This window comes from Xenopus laevis, chromosome 1S (assembly GCF_017654675.1).
Source record: "Xenopus laevis strain J_2021 chromosome 1S, Xenopus_laevis_v10.1, whole genome shotgun sequence".
Lineage (NCBI taxonomy): Eukaryota > Metazoa > Chordata > Amphibia > Anura > Pipidae > Xenopus > Xenopus laevis.
In genome coordinates this window covers 83,744,301-83,760,709 of record NC_054372.1, presented here as the reverse complement: position 1 = coordinate 83,760,709, position 16,409 = coordinate 83,744,301, and the positions used below count along the sequence as shown (strand labels likewise).

Genomic DNA, 16,409 nt, shown 5'->3' with positions numbered 1-16,409 from the left:
CTGCAGCACCGGTGCGTGGGGAACAAGGGCGGGGCTCAGACATTTTCGTCATACAGCCCTGTGATTTCTGATGACCAAAAAGTACCATATAAGTATTAAAAATGGTGCCAGCCAGACTACCGCACGATACTAGCAGCTTATCCTTACGTGTCACTGCTATACTATATACATATTCCGCCACTCCCCAAAAAGGCTACGTATAGCGACATTACCTATGTGTGATGTGATGACACAGTCTCGCGAGATGAGATTTATGACGTCTGGAATTGCTGTCCGGACGGAGTCAAGGAGCTAGGCGTTAAAAGCACTGCGGGACTTTTAAATAGCGATTCGGGACTTCTTGCTGTATTAACAAAAGAGGGACTGACTCAGGAAAAGGACTGTTGGGCGGTATGCCGCTAGTGCTTCTATTTGTTGACAAACATATCTGCCTTGAGTGCTTAGTACGGTAGAGCTCTATTTGTTATGGATTCCTTGAGCAAACCTGAGCCGGTATATGAGCTGTATTGGGTGATTGTACAGAAGTACTCATGCGTTGGCTGAGGGCTGTGCAAACGAATCTATAGTACATAGAGTACAGATTGTGATATGGTTCTCCCATAAAAAATAGATTTACAGGATGATGTACAATTCCCTGGCTAGGGCTAAAACACCCTATTTTTTAAAGGGGTAGTTCACTGTTAGTTTTTCGTATGTTGTAGAATGACAGATTTTTGGCAGCTATTCAGTTAGTCTTCATTTTTTATTTCTTATAGTTTTTAATTATTTTTCTTAGCACTCTTTCCTGCTTTCAAAATGGGGTTGCTGACCCATGTAGCCAAAAACTATTGCTCTGCAAGGCTACCATTTTAGTGTTTTTGCTATTCCTTGTTGTTATATTCCAGTCTCTCATTCCAACCACAGCATGGTTGCTATGGTAATTTGAACCCTAGCAACCAGATACCTGCTTAAATTCTTAACTGAAGAGTTGCTAAACAAAAAGATAAACCATTTAAAACAGCAGTAAGTAAAAAGTAATAGCCAATTGCAAATTGTCTCTCTACACGTCCTACTAAAAGTTTATTTTAAGCTGAGCAGCCCCGTTAATTATTAAAATGTCCCTGGATGATCCAATTGTATTAGAACATGTGTCTGTTTGCATCGCTGTTTTAATTCATGTGACGCAATGCTGCAGTTAATAACTCTACGTCTCTTTCTGCCTCTGTTGGTATTGGTCAATACAGACTAATGTAACAGTGTAGCACATTATTTGCAAGTGGTTGCACTTATTCCATGATCGACATTTAATGCCTATAACTCCAAAGTTTCTTGTGTGTAGTTATGTTCTTACTGTAGATTTTGCAATATACTGTAGCATAAGAGGCCATTAAAATTATAGGCACTAGTTTAAAATCTTCTTTGTTCTATGATTATGCTTTCTACATATGTTTTGTGTTCTGTATGACTTTGATTATTATTATTAACATGTATTTATATAGCGCCAACATATTGCGTAGCACTGTAAAGTAAATGTGATTATACAACTAAATCACATGAATTATATACATAGAACATATGGAGTTACATACATCACAATCAATACCGGTACAAAAGGTGAGGAAGGCCCTATGCAAAAGAGCATACACTCTAAAGGGAAGGGAGTAATACACAAGGTGTGGGAGTGGGCAGGATCGAATTAAGTGGGTGAGAAGTGTGGTACTGTATGTGGTGTTGCATTTGGTAGTTAAGCAGAGTGAGGGTAGGCTTCTCGAAAGAAGTGCGTTTTAAGAGATTTCTTGAAAGCAGAAAGGTTGGGAGAAAGTCGGACAGACCCTGGGAGAGAGTTCCAGAGGAGGGGTGCAGCCCTTGCAAAGTCTTGAATGCGAGCATGTGAGGAGGTAATGAAAAAAGAGTTGAGTAGCAGGCCAGTAGAGGAGCGTAGTAAGCGGTTGGGTGACTTTATAGAGATGAGTTCAGAGATGTAGGGTGGGGCAGAGTTATGAAGTGCTTTGAACGTAAGGGTCATTAGTTTGAATTTGATTCTGAAAGGTAGTGGAAGCCAGTGCAGGGATTGACAGAATGGCATGGCAGAGGAGGAGCGATAGCTGAGGTGTATGAGCTTTGCAGCAGTGTTTATTATGGACTGGAGTGGTGACAGTCTCTGGAGGGGAAGGCCAATTAAAAGAGAGTTACAGTAGTCTAGGCGTGATATGACGAGAGAGTGAATAAGAATTTTGGCAGCATCTTGGGTGGTAAATGATCGTATTTTGGATATGTTCCTTAGATGGAAGTGACTGGATATGAGGAGTAAATGACAGGGCAGAATCTAGTATAACGCCACGGCACCGGGCCTGGGGAGAGGGGGTGATAGCGGAATTGTTAGCCATGATGGATATTTCCGGGATGTTACTGCTGTTAGTTGAAGGAAAGAGAACCATTTCAGTTTTAGAGAGGTTTAATTTAAGGTAGCGTTGTGACATCTAGGTAGAGATAGCAGACAGGCAGGAGGAGATGCGAGTTAGGAGTTCTGGGTTGAGATCAGTAGATGAGAGATAGATCTGAGTATCATCAGCAAAGAGGTGGTAGTGGAAACCATACGAGTTGATTAATTTGCCAAGGGAGGAAGTATAGAGGGAGAATAGTAATGGTCCCAGGACAGAGCCTTGGGGAACCCCAACAGAAAGAGGTAGGGGAGAAGATGCTACTCCGTTGTAGGAATGTAATTCTCCTACCGCACACCTGTAGTTCACCACTCCTGCAAGCTGGTGGTGCGTTCCTTCCGTTGACCCGGCCGGGTCCCTTAGCAACCAATGTGTAAAAGAAAACGGATCCGCACACACACCGATTAGTGCAGTCGGGGATTATCCCCTTTTATTCAGCCACCAAACATCCATTTTCTTTTACACTCCGTTGTAGGAGACACTGAAGGAACGATTGGGGATGTAAAAAGAGAACCAGGACAGGACTGTGTCACGAAGGCCAAGCGAATGAAGGGACTGGAGGAGGAGAGTGTGATCTACAGTGTCAAATGCAGCTGAGAGATCAAGCAGTATTAGTAGTGAGAAATGATTGTTGGCTTTAGAGGTTAAAAGGTCATTAGTTAGTCGATTCAGGGCAGTTTCAGTTGAGTGTTGTGGCTTAAAACCAGATTGTAGGGGGTCCAGCAGGATCAAGAGAGGGTTTTTTTCAGAATGGGTGACAAGAGCATTTTTTAGTTTTGAAGGAAACAGTCCAGTTGAGAGCGAAAGATTAAATAGGTGAGTTAAGGCTTTGATTAGACAACGATTGGTATTGCAGAGAAGTTTTGAGGGAATTGGATCAAGCGGGCAGGTGGTAAGGTGAGAAGAGGTATAACTTTTCACAAAGTTATACCATGAGTACAATTGTAGCAGAGAAATTTGTGATCTCCTAGTTTCCTGGCACCCCAAAAAACAATTTTTTGGGGTTTTGTAATTACATAACCGTAGCAGTAATATTTGGGCACATTCGTGAAATGATCTGCCACTTGCTCTATACTGCTGCTTGTGTGCTGAAGGTGTTAGTAATAGACACTTACTGGCACATAGTGATGTGCCACTCTCACATACTTCTTTAGTTTACAGTACTGGCACGTCAGTACGTCTATTGCACCTTCAGCCCTAAAAAATTATGTGAAGTGGCGCGTCACTATGTGCTGGTACGTGTCTATTGCTAACACCTTCAGCACACAAGCAGCAGTATAGACCAAGTGCCAGATCATTTCACTAATGTGCCCAAATATTACTGCTACGGCTACATGATTCCTGATCGCACTGTGCTGGCGGGCCGCATCATTATTAATTTCATGATGGAGGCTGAGGGCCATTGTAAATTTGAAAACAGGCTGCATTTGGCCCCCAGGCCTGACTTTGGACATGCCTGACATAGAGCATATGACCATGTGTATATATGTTTTGTGTGGTAGTAGTTTTCCTAACAACCTTAGTGGAAAATTGTCACCCATTTATATTTGTGGTTGTATTAGTGTTTTTTCACACTGAATATATACTGAATATATATAGATTCTGATATCAGAATATGCTGGAATGATTTTCCTGTGATATGCCAATAGTTTTCATCCCAGTGTGTCAATGTTATATCACCAGATCAGTTGCTTTAGTAGGAGTTATTGAGACTTGCTGCAGAGGTATGAGCAGCTCGCCTCAAAATCTGTATGAAAATCTTAGAAACCAACAGAACACACCTGTGTCAAAGCACCTCCCCTTTGGCTTGGTGCATAACATTTATTTATAAAATAAATCCTGCTGAAAAAAGCAGAATCCCAAACTGAATCCTGGATTTGTGTCAGGAGAGGTACCCTGACACAAGGGTGTTCTGTTTGTTTCTATTGATTGAAGATTTCACGTTACACACAAGGTGCACTCCTAGCATACCAAGTACTTGGGCTTGCCTGTAAGTTTTTAAAATCTGCATGTGTACAAGTTAACAAGTTAGATGGAGTGTAATGATACATGGCAGACATTTTACACAGCTTCATAAATAAGTTCCTACAGTACATCTGGTCCTGTCTAGAGAGAGAATTCTGTCTATATATTAGCTACAATCTGTAATACAAATTGAGCTGTTAATTTATTTGCACAATTCTAAAGGTTTACACATGTATATATCCAATTTCTGCCAGTATATTGCACATTTCAAATGTTTACATATGTTTACATTGATTTAGTGAGATTAAGAGAAATAATTAATATCCTGTTACTGAAGGCTGACATTTTCTGTTACCTGCCTCTAAGTCTAGTTTTGATTTCAGGGGATTATTAACTTGATTTACAGTTACTTCTAAACTGTGTGTTTATGCATATGAGCTACAATTTTAGTTGCCTCTGTGCAAAATATTATACAAACACAAATGCTAAATTGAGAAGTTATTTTTATTATTTATTATACATTTCATTATAAACATAAATATGTATGTAACATTTTAATTTGTGATATCACTATCCCTTTTCTCATACTTACCAACATTTTCGATCACTTTCTTTTTGGATAAATGCATTTTCATATTATACTGTAGGTATGAATCCTGTTATCCAGAATGCTTGGGACCTGGGGTATTGCGGATCAGGGGTCTTTCCATAATTTGGATTACCATAGTTTAATTCTACTGAAATGTATTTAAAGGAGAATTCAACTGTTTATCAAAAAAACCCTACCCCCACCCAAAGTAGACCTCCCCCTCCTCCCCCCCAGCCTAGCTACCCCCTGGGGAAATGCCCCTAACTTTATACTTACCCCTCGGCGCAGATTTAGGCATTGGAGTTCACCGCAGCCATCTTTCGGATCTTCGTGTCTTCTTCCGGTGCTTCGGCAATTTCCATCCATTTCGGCGCGTGTTGTCACAAACCGGTAAATTGCTCCAACTGTGCATGCGCTACTTTGCTGGTCTCCCACTCAGCTTACTGAAGACCCTGAAGATGGCTGCAGTGAACTCAGATGCCTGAATCTGCACCGAGGGGTAAGTATAAAGTTAGGGGCATTTCCCCTGGGGGGCAGCTAGGCTGGGGGGTAGGAGGGAGGGGGGTCTACGTTGGGGGGGTAGGTTTTTTTTGGAAAAAAGTTGAATTTTCCTTTGAATACATTTTTAGTAGAGTTAAGGTATGGTAATTCAAATTATGGATAAGTAAATATTTTTCAGTCTTAGTCAAACATAGATAACTATTCTAATATCCCCTGACATGTAAATATTTTCCTTGACTTACCGTATATACTCGCGTATAAGCCGAGTTTTTCAGCACCCAAAATGTGCTGAAAACTCAAACTCGGCTTATACGCGGGTCATACCTCTGCTCTTCCCTCTGTCCTTCCCTCTGTCACCTCTGCCCCAGCCGGACTGCCTGTGACTGCCTGTGTCGCCGCCCGGAGCAGGTCCAGGAGCTCCGGGCGGCGCGTCCTTCCCTGCCGGCGTTCGCTTTCAAAATGGCGGCGCCCATGGCCGCCACGTGGGTAGCGGCGCCGGCCGCTACCCACGTGGCGGCCATGGGCGCCGCCATTTTGAAAGCGAACGCCGGCAGGGAAGGACGCGCCGCCCGGAGCTCCTGGACCTGCTCCGGGCGGCGACACAGGCAGTCCGGCTGGGGCAGAGGTGACAGAGGGAAGAGCAGAGGTGACAGAGGGAAGGACAGAGGGAAGAGCAGAGGTGACAGAGGGAAGGACAGAGGGAAGAGCAGAGGTGACAGAGGGAAGGACAGAGGGAAGAGCAGCCAGGGTGGGGAGAGCGACAGATGGGGGGGGAAGTGGCAGAGGGAAGCAAACATGAAATAGGGGTGGCAGAGGGAAGCAAACATGAAATCCGGTCGGCGACACAGTCAGTCACAGACAGTAACAGGTACCTGCCCAGTGTCCCCCAATTGTTGCGGCTGGGTCACATTCACATTTTGAAATCTGACATGGGGCCCCTAGGCTTATACACGAGTCAATACATTTTTCCAGTTTTCTTAGGTAAATTAGGTACCTCGGCTTATACACGGGTCGGCTTATACACGAGTATATACGGTAAATAAAAAAAAATTATAGAATTTCATTAAACCTGCAAGTGGGACAAACCTGCTTTTGAAAAACTGTATTGTAGATTGAGTACTAACTAGACCTATTTTCTCTTCAGTACTATTGTTCTTACTGTGACTTCTGTTCATATAGATGTTGACCTAAGGGTTGATTTATCTCTGGTGAACTATTCATTAGAAGACCTCTTTCATCTAGTTTAGTTTGTTTTTTTTGATGCTAGCTTTTATCATATTTGTTCCTGTTTTTTTTTTCTTTCCCGACAGAAAAATAAAACTTACAGATCATGTCTCAACCGACGAAACATTTACATGGGATTTTGTGAGTACAGCAGATTGTTATAAACACACATCTTGTGCCAGATTTATTAAAAATAAAATTCAAATTCTCAAGAAATGTGTACTGTAGAATGGGGAAATTATTTGAAAATCTTATTGATGGATAAATATTTTTTGAAAAGTTTTTATAATTTTGGGAAAGGCTTTCGTGATAGTGCAGATTTTTACTAGGAAAAATTATTTGACCTTAAATCTTCCCTTTTTCTTTTCGCTTGTTATCCATATCTATAATATTCATAATCTAGAGCAGTGACCCCAACCAGTAGCCCGTGAGAAACATGTTGCTCACCAACCCCTTGGATGTTGCTCTCAGTGGCCTCAAAGCAGTTGCTTACTTTTTAATTCCTGGTTTTTAGGCAAGTTTTGGTTTCATAAAAACCAGTTGTACTGCCAAACAGGGCCTCTTGTAGGCTGCCAGTCCACATAGGGGCTTCCAAATAGCCAATCACAGCCCTTATTTGGCATCCCCAGGGACTTTTTTCATGCTTGTGTTGCTCCCCAACTCTTTTTGCATTTGAATGTGGCTCACAGGTAAAAAAGTTGGGGGCCCCTGATCTAGAGTACACTTCTGCTTATCACAGATGTTCATGAGATGTTTTTTAAATATAGGCACCCTGTAACAAAAGCTCAAGGTGGGAATTTTCTCGTGGCTGTAAAACAGGAAAAAGCAGAAGTCCAAAGAGCTGGTGATAAGAGCACTGGGGGTGAAGAAGAGGTTTGTTGCAAGTTATCTGGTTATATATTTTAGATCCTGTAAGATGGCTTTCTTTTTAACTACTGAATTCATTTAAATAAAGCGTTTTGATTCTGTCACCTAAACTATCACAGACATTTCCTTGTTTGGTTAACAGTACACACGGGACTGCAGGAGCTGTCACAGCAACACAGCACGGTCTCTTCAGAGCCCAGTGCAGTGAACTGACAGTGAAGCAGTAGGCAGGTTTGGCCTTCTATAACTGCAGTGACACTTTGATTGCTGCATGATCTGCCAGAAACATTTTGCTCTTGGTGCAACCTTTGTATGGTTACATTTTTTACAAGACATTAGATCCCCATTAACAAATGTGTGACCCTCTATAATGTCTTTCTGGAATGCACCCACTTTGTGGAGAAACTTCATAAGCTGCAGAGTGTCTAGCCATTGAAAAGCCACTGTGGGACATAACACACCTCATTTAAAGGGTAACTGGCACCCCACATAAAAAGCTGTATAACAAACGTCCTTTGCAAATTAAAGGGACAGTAACATCAAAAATGAAAGTGTTTGAAAGTAATAAAAATATAATGCAGTGGTGTGTTTGCTTCAGAAACACTACTTATAGTTTATATAAATAAGCTGCTGTGTAGCAATAGGGACAGCCATTCAAATGAGAAAAGGCTCAGGTTATACAGCAGATAAGCTCTGTAGAACATAATGTTATCTGTTATCCACTATTTAACCTGTGCCATACAGCCTTTTTTCAATTTTCAATATTGCTACACAGCAGCTTGTTTTATATAAACTATATAAACACATCAGTTTTACCAGTGCAGGGCAACACTACATTATTTTCATTACGTTAAAACACTTTCATTTTTTGGTGTTATTGTTACTTTAAACATTAATCCCCAAATCTTTTTTTTGTTTTTTTTTAGTTAAAACACCCATACCTGTTATAAGTGTATTAAATAATCTGGAGATAGGGCAGTCATTTATTTTCACTTTCAATTCTGCAATTCCTGCAGAATGTCACTGCTCCCCTCACATCCCCCTAACTCCTCACAGTCCATAATTGTGTAGCCTTTGAATTGGCATGGGCATTAGTTCCCCCAATTTGGTGCTAAACAAGATTTTAGGGCGATATAAAACTTGCATTAATAACAATGTACACAAAAATGGCAACTAACTGCTTCCTGTGATTGTGAATTCCAAGTCTGAAGGGGACAAAATGTAAATAATTTATATAGTGTTATTAATGTTTATTTCGTACAACTAACTTAAAAGTAAAGGATTTGGAACTCTTTCTTAGGGCGAAGGTTCCCTTAAAACATAGCCATGAACCACATGTACACTTTTTTGGATTTTTTGTCAGCCAATATTCACTAGGTGTAGAAACGTAATGTTTTGTGTATTGTATTAATTGGCTATCCTTTTGCTGTACCACTTTTCTGTGACAGACAAGAGTCTTGAGAATTTATTTTATTTGTTCATTACTGCAGCCTGTAAAGAAACGGGGATGGCCAAAAGGAAAAAAAAGAAAAAAGATCCTGCCCAATGGCCCCAAAGCTCCAGTGACAGGTTATGTTCGTTTTTTAAATGAGAGACGAGAGCAGATTCGAGCACAGCATCCAGATCTTCCTTTCCCTGAGATTACAAAGATGCTTGGAGCAGAGTGGAGCACACTGCCACCACATGAAAAGCAGGTATGTGTTTAGCAGAGAAATTCGAAAGCAGTTCTTGCCTTGTAAAGTCTGTAATGTTGGCCGAAATATTTTTCTTTAATGTGCATAGTTTTCATTTTTAAAAAAGTCCTTTGCTCAAAGTATAGTTGGTACTCAGACAGGGCAGTTTTAACCATTGCTTGTTTTCCCTGACAACAGTGTCAATCAAACACCACATCCCCCCCAGATATCATGCTCCCCACAGGCAACAGAATGCCTAAAATTATCTTTGAGTTGCTCCCTAACCACTTCTGCATTTTTACACAACAAAGTGTGGAGCTACACTAAGCTAATATCAGCACAAAAATGCATTCATCACAGTGATATGCACTCGGTGTAGCTCCACACAGGCTGATGCTGGGTCTCTCAATGGAGCAGACAGAAGCGTATTGCAGAAGATACGCTTTTCTCCATCTGCGTACCAAATGCAGGCAGAGGAAAGCAGAAGATACACATTGTGCACCCTTAGCCTAAAGAGTATGGCATACTAAAGGGATTTGTCACCTGCAGAAAATATGTGATACCAAAAATACCTTTTCATCTGTGTCACAGGTGATAAAACATATGAATCGCATAAATGCCAAGTAAGAGCAGAATAAGGCAATTTACAGCAATTACGAGATTTACAGTGATTACTCTGAAAATGCAATCACCAATACATAGGTACTTCAGATTTGTCACTTGCAGGCAGCACAGATTTCCTGCAAATGACAAAATCTTCCCCTGTGCTATCAGCCTAAATTGAATGGGAGGGGGGGTGGGAGTGCGACATAACCAGCTTTGCCCATTTACCAGTTGCTAAAATACAGGACAGTTTCTAGCCTACAATGTGCCCAAATCAGTGCAATGGAAACATGGAGCTCCTAGGGAGCTTTTAGGCTACTGGGGGGGTAAGCATGGTTTTGCACTGCATCATTAGAGAGAGACTGAAGTTAATCAGAGCACAAGGCAGAGGGCATTTGGAAAAGTAAGAAAATGTCACTTTAAATTTCAAAATAAGATATTGAAGGGGAACGCCGCCTTCCAAATAAAAATTTGATAAAGAGGCCCACATAACACAGAAACCCTTAATATAGTTAACTGTTTCTTCAAAAAGTATGAATACCTGACATTTTCTATGCTGAAATTCAGCTGTTTAACAGTTCTTCTCTTTTGGCATCATTTGAAATCCTGAGGGACTACATAACCCACAATGCATTGAACTGTGATGTTCCGTTGTGTGCAGGGAATTGTGGGGTTTGGAAGATGCAGGCTGAGGACAGATGGCTGCTGATACAAAGTAACAGTAGTCAGACAGATCATCAGGATAGCATGGACTAGGTTTAGGGAACTGTTCCAAACCATTCAAAATCATGACAAGTCTGCATATTTTTTAATTGATGTATATTGCAAAGTTGCTTGAAATTTACATCTCAAAAAGCTCAAGTTATATTTGTGTGGCGTTCCCCTATAAAAAAAAATAGTTTGCTATTAAGAAGCGGTGTTAACTAATGCATTTTTAAAAAAATGTGTTTTCCTGAAAGATTTCCTTTAAATAGAATAAGGAGCCCTACCCATCCACCCTGTGTTTTAAGCTTACAGTTAAGGATGATTTATTTAATACAGTATATACAGTTTACCACTATTTTGAATGGATCCTATGTGTCTCTTTGTACCTTCCCCTAGCTTTTACCTCTCACCCAATGTGTGCTCTCCTGAAGTTCACTTCCGGGTATCAAAAAAATTCCATTTGTGCAGAATATAGCCATACATTCATAAGAACTTCAGAACTCCCCAAGAAATTACCAGTGTTCTGCTCTGCCTTGTTCACCCAGCACTGCTCAGACAAACATAAATCACATAACTGAAATAAACTCTGCTACCCTCACCCCTCTGCCAAATGTACTGTAAATGCTGGCTAGGTTGGCATACTCTGAAAATTGTTACACTTGAAAGACTGCAGAAACTGACTTGCGATTTTAGTCAGACTCAGACCATAGAGTAGAGTGAGGATGTAGGCTCTCTGCACACAATTTGGTACCCAATCCCCTATTTGGTAATGATGTACACATACTGAAATGGGATTTACTTATAAAAACAACTGAAATAATTATGTTGCTATATTATAGCCCTAATGCTTTTCTTCTAAGGGCTTAGAAGAGATACTGAAGAGGAACAAACGTTGACAGACTATAATTAACTTGATCCTTAAGTGCTATTAACGTAAGATTTTGTTTTTGTTAACATAGATTATTATTTTTGGATTAAAAGAATCCTTCACTATATTTCTCCCTATTATTTTTCAGAGATACTTAGATGAGGCTGAGAGGGATAAGCAGCAGTATATGAAAGAGCTTCGAGAATACCAGCAATCAGAGTCATACAAGATGTGTGCAGAAAAGATCCAAGAGAAAAAAATTAAAAAAGGTAAGTAGATTTAAATCTGTTATACCACTTAATTATCTAGTATGTAATCCACTAGTTGGCCAGATGTTAAGCCAAAGGCACACCCAATGGCATATTCGCATTCCTCTACCTGCGTTTTGTACATAGGCTGAGGAAAGCTACTTCCTTTAGTGCCATTGACAAGCATGGTGTTGACCTATGTGGAGCTACATTGAGCACATATCGGCGTGAAAATGCATTCTTCTGTATTTCCGTGCTGATCTTTGCTCCATGTAGCTCCATGTAGACACCATGCCTGCCAATTAATAACCTGTGAGCCTGTGTACAAAATGGAGGTAAGAAAAGCAGATGATCTGCTGTGTGCCCATGCCCTTAAACTTTTTTTTCATGCAACACAGTTAACTCTCCAGACTATGAGAGCTGCTAATTAAAAAGCTAAATAATTAAAAAAACACAAACAAAAAATTAAAACCAAATTGTCTCAGAATATCAGTCTTTACATCATGCTAAAATTAACTCAAAATGTGAACTTCCATTTTAAAATAAGTAAATAATGAAAAAAAATAGATAATATAATTTTGGCATCTATACACATAATCTGCCTGCTTAATACATTCTTCAGATACAAAAAAGGGGGTTGTGGGTGCACTCCTAAGGCTAAATTATAATGTACAGTACAATGGAAGTGCTACTGACCTGGCCAATTAATCAATGCACATTCCCTGGTCCCGGCTAAGTAATTCAATAAATATGCAAGTGCATGTATTTTAAAATACAGTTTTTTTTGCTACAAAGTTATGATCATAAAATTGATAAACCACCATACCACCTTACGGTAAACCCCACACGGTGGTCTCTAACTTGTTTACCTCTGGTCATAGTATAAAAGGTCTTTTACCTCTCTGCTTAATAGCATTACTTGGAGTAAATGTCTCCTGTGCCTTGGTTTCAACCTGAATCCTCCCCCGCCACCTGCTTTTGCGGCTTTTAAGAGAGAGACTGCCCAAACCAACGGCCATTTTTAAAAAAAATGTGATAATGGAAAGAAAATGAAGACAAAGTAAAATTATATGTATAGGTGCACGCTTGTGTATGTATGTGAATGTAGATATGAGTATAGATGTGAACAAGAAATAAAAGGGAAAGTTAAATGAGGAGTGTGATAGGTGTAATATGTGTCAGTTAGTGCAAAACGGTAATCTAGTGACAGGTGCAGCAAATATGATAAGTGTCTTATGAACGTTGGTTTCAATCTGGGCTAGATCCTCCCCCCGCCACTAGCTTTTGCGGCTTTTAAGAGAGAGAGATTGCCCAAACCAAGACCCATTTTTTTTTAAAAAAAATATAGGACCACCATTAGTTTAATGGGGTGGGCAGGGTCGGACTGGGGGGCCCGGGGCCCACCGGGACTGCTGTCCAGGGGCCCCCCTCCGACCCTCCGACCCCCGCCCCCCTACTAAAACGTCGGTCCAGCAACAGGCGCATGCGCAAGAACGGCGTTCGGCGCGGACACTCGGCGCGCATCGCCCGAAAAAAAAAAAAATTTTGCCGATTGGAAATATCTATAAGGGTTCTGGCCCGGCGGGGGCCCACGAGGGTCGGGGCCCACCGGGTTTTTTCCCGGTATCCCGCCGGGCCAGTCCGACACTGGGGGTGGGTATGAGGGTGCTACAAACCACACGAAGCTCAGCCACAGCTTCTGGCTACATTTCAAATACAAAAAAGGGGGGTTGTGGGTGCACTCCTAAGGCTAAATTATAATATGTTTAAGTACAATGGAAGTGCTACTGACTTGGCTAATTAATCATCATTAATCTTTGGTGTGGTCAGTCTCTCTCTCTTTAAAGCCGCATAAGCAGGTGGCGGGGGAGGATTTAGCCCACAGGTTGAAACCAAGATTCAGAGACATTTACTCCAAGTAATGCTATTAAGCAGAGAGGTAAAAGACCTTTTATATTATGACCAGAGGTAATCAAGTTAAGGACCACCATGTGGGGTTTACCTTGACGTGGTATAGTGGCTTAACAATTTTATGATCATAACTTTGTAACAAAAAAACCCCTGTTTTTTTTAAAATACATGCACTTGCATATATATATTGAATTACTTAGACGGGACATGGGAATGTGCATTGATTAACTGGCCAGGTCAATAGCACTTCCATTGTACTTAAACATATTATAATTTAGCCTGAGGAGTGCACCCACAACCCCCCTTTTTTGTAATAGATTCTTCAGGACTGATTCCTCATGATGGTAAAATTTTACAGGGAAAAAAAGTAAACTTTTGATAGCTTTTAACTGAGTGACAGAGGAAGTAATATTCACATTTATCAGTTTTTTTTAAAGAAAATTGTTGGCTAGCATCAGATGATTATTTTAGAGGTGAGTTTGGGGATGCTTCAGTCAGCATGTTTTTTTAATCCACAGAAGAAACCAGCGTGGCAGCTGTCAGTACCTTGTTAAATGGACACACACAGAAAGTGGGTATAATAACAATTTTGTGTCTGTCTGCTTCATTTATTTTTTAGTTTTACATTCTTGGTTATTTTGTTAAGTTTCTCAAAAATGATATCGCCCAAGATTTCTGATACACGTTGCAGTAGAAACATACTTTCATATTTTTGTATGCATGTTTTCATCACCTTCACATTTTTATGTGGATTATTGTGTATACCAATAATTTGCATGAATATGTCTACCTATTGTTTCACATAGGTGATTTATGTTACATGATTTTTCACCTAAAATTATATTCTCATATAATATGTTGATTTTTGCCTCATGCCACAGACTGGTGATTCCCAGGCTGATGGATTTTCAACTTTTGATGTGACTATATTTACAGAAGAGTTTCTGGATCAGAACAAAGGTTTGTAGTCTTCTCAAAAAAAACATTCTTTCATTAACAAAAAAAAAATAAAAAAATACAAGATTAGGAGGATTTCTCCTTAGGCTATATGTCCCCTTAAGTCTTTTCTGTAAATGCATTCTTGACTGCAACATCTTTCTGTGCCTTTATAGTAGCATGGCAAATGTGGAACAATATTTTAATTTAAATACCAATGGGAAAATGCAATAAAAGTTGCTAAGAGAAAAACTATTTGCACAAATAAGAATAAAAATTCACATTTTGCAATGTAATATTCTTCCTCAAACTATTATTGAATTGTGAATTTTAATTGCGTATTGCGCACTTTTAAGGAATGCTTGAAGGTGTCGTAATCTTTTGGCGCAAACAACTTTTCAGTGAGAACTTTTATTATATTCACTGCTCCGTGGCGCAAACTATAAAAATTGGAAGAGGTCACTAAAGAGGTTGCTATATTAAATTCGAAGAAAGGTGAATTTGTTTACGCAAAAGCATAATTTTATGCATTGTGTATATTTTTTCCTTTACCGACTTTTATTACATTACCCCATATGTGGCTGATGTAATACCAATCGTCTGTTTTGAGCCATTTGATGTATGATATGGTAGCTTATTAATTAAGTGTTTTCTTTCAGCTGTGTGTGTTTTTTCCACAATCATGTTTTTCCAAAATATACAAAGCTTTACAGGTTTTGGTTGTTGAGCACCAAATTTCCAACATGTTACTTGTATAGCTCTGGACAGCTGACAGCAGCAATTATTTTGACATTTGATGCCATTTTTAAAAAAATGTATTTGCATATCATTAAAGGATTGATTATTCAGCCTAATGTTTTGTGGAGGGTTCAGTATTCGGGCAAATGTGATAATTATGGGATCAGTGCAGCCCTAGTGTTTATTTCTGTTTTAAAATTAATTTGGCATGTACAGCATCCCAAACCTAGGTGGAATGAATATTTAATTTCTCACACAGATTTTTATCGGACGTAGACAGGAGGTCAGGTGGGTTGAATTTTATGGGGAACAATTTGCTAACAGATGACTGAAATACACTTTTTTTCTTTTATTAGTAACCTTATTATAATCTAAGGGGGCAAAATGTTTGCCCACATAGAGGCTTTGAATCCACTCCAACAATGCCATTTCATTCAATGTACAAATGTAATTGGTGTTAAAGGGGATGGAAAGCCTAGGCAGGTATTGTGGCATGGCAGTGAACTAACAGGGTCAAGAAAATAAGTGATCTGTATTACTACATAATTTTAATATTTAAAGTAGAATATGCAACATTGTTTTCGCTGGAATTGTCAAATTTTTCATCTTTTTAACTAATACAAAAAGTCTTAAGTATTTAATTGAGGTTTAATTAGTGGTGCTTGCGAAGCAAAGCATCACTACTGTTATCTTGCAAACTTATTTTTTAGTGGTGCTTGCGAAGCAAAGCATCACTACTGTTATCTTGCAAACTTATTTTTATTCTTCTTCCGTATGAAAGTTTGGCGCGTAACTAGTCCCGCACCGTTTGTCCTAGACCCATGAATGAGGTGTCAAATCGTGCGGCTTAATCGGGAATGGGGTGGTATGACTTTTCTAAGGGGTGGGTGGTTAATTGCCCCTTGCGGGGGCAATTAACCACCCCGAAAAGTCCCATAGATTAACATTGAGGCCAACTTTTGACGGATTCTAGCGCAGAGAGGGAATCTTGTAGAAACGTTAAATTTACCACATTTGAAGAGGTTTGCGACCTGTGTCAGATGATACCCCACACGAGGGTATAAGTTTTACCCCCGGGGCAGGAGAGGTCCCCAAATTTGCCCCATTGACTTATAATGGGGAATTTATCGAATAATTAGTTTGTCGCAGACCCATGAATGA

The 16,409-nt window shown here is 39.9% G+C and overlaps 1 protein-coding gene across 2 annotated transcripts in view; it reads left to right on the top strand.

Annotated features, from left to right (window-relative positions):
* The first annotated feature begins 225 nt into the window (after positions 1 to 225).
* hmg20b.S (high mobility group 20B S homeolog) overlaps positions 226 to 16,409 on the top strand; it is a 41,411-nt gene continuing 25,227 nt past the window's right edge. Inside the window, exons 1-7 of one of the 2 annotated variants that reach the window (XM_041574054.1) lie at positions 226 to 390; positions 6,786 to 6,840; positions 7,467 to 7,572; positions 9,057 to 9,260; positions 11,564 to 11,684; positions 14,093 to 14,145; positions 14,456 to 14,534. In XM_041574054.1, the coding sequence (XP_041429988.1) occupies positions 6,806 to 6,840; positions 7,467 to 7,572; positions 9,057 to 9,260; positions 11,564 to 11,684; positions 14,093 to 14,145; positions 14,456 to 14,534 (598 nt within the window). In that variant the 5' untranslated portion in view covers positions 226 to 390; positions 6,786 to 6,805. 2 annotated transcript variants of the gene reach the window in all.